Here is a 462-nt window from a genome sequence, read left to right on the forward strand (position 1 = left end):
AAGTTTCCCCTAGCGGACCAAGAAGGGACTAAACGTACCCATCAACGAGCGGCACCTCGCTGAGGATGGCTCGCGCATGTTCCAGCCTCTCAGCGAGCGAGGGCGCTTCCCGGTCGTTCAAAGCACTACCTTCAACACTCAAGACCGCCCACGCCGCCCACGAGGCCAAAACTACCCACCACCTCGCCATCGCTGTAAGACTCTCAGGGTGGCAGTATTCCTAGACCTAGCTTGCCGTCTCCTTATGTCTCCCTACATCGCTTAATCGTGGGAATATGAGATAAGATTCTCACGATAACAGATGACCAGTCCCGGTTTTCCCTTTGGATCTCGGGCTCATCGACGTCGGTACCACTGAACAGGTTTTGGCAACTGCCATTTTTATAAACAATGATTCTTCAATCAAGGACATGGAAAATGTGAGTAATGGTGTGTATCTGTTTATCCCGTGGCACTTTTCAT

The 462-nt window shown here is 51.3% G+C and overlaps 1 protein-coding gene across 1 annotated transcript in view; it reads right to left on the reverse strand.

The window, feature by feature from the left end:
• LOC119590637 (dipeptidase 1-like) overlaps positions 1 to 226 on the reverse strand; it is a 10,350-nt gene extending 10,124 nt beyond the window's left edge. The window contains exon 1 of the mRNA XM_037939316.1: positions 39 to 226. Coding sequence (XP_037795244.1) covers positions 39 to 190 — 152 coding nt within the window. The 5' untranslated portion in view covers positions 191 to 226. The remainder of the gene's footprint in view (positions 1 to 38) is intronic.
• Positions 227 to 462: the final 236 nt, after the last annotated feature.

The sequence above is a fragment of the Penaeus monodon genome, chromosome 27 (genome assembly GCF_015228065.2).
Source record: "Penaeus monodon isolate SGIC_2016 chromosome 27, NSTDA_Pmon_1, whole genome shotgun sequence".
Taxonomy (NCBI): Eukaryota; Metazoa; Arthropoda; class Malacostraca; order Decapoda; family Penaeidae; genus Penaeus; species Penaeus monodon.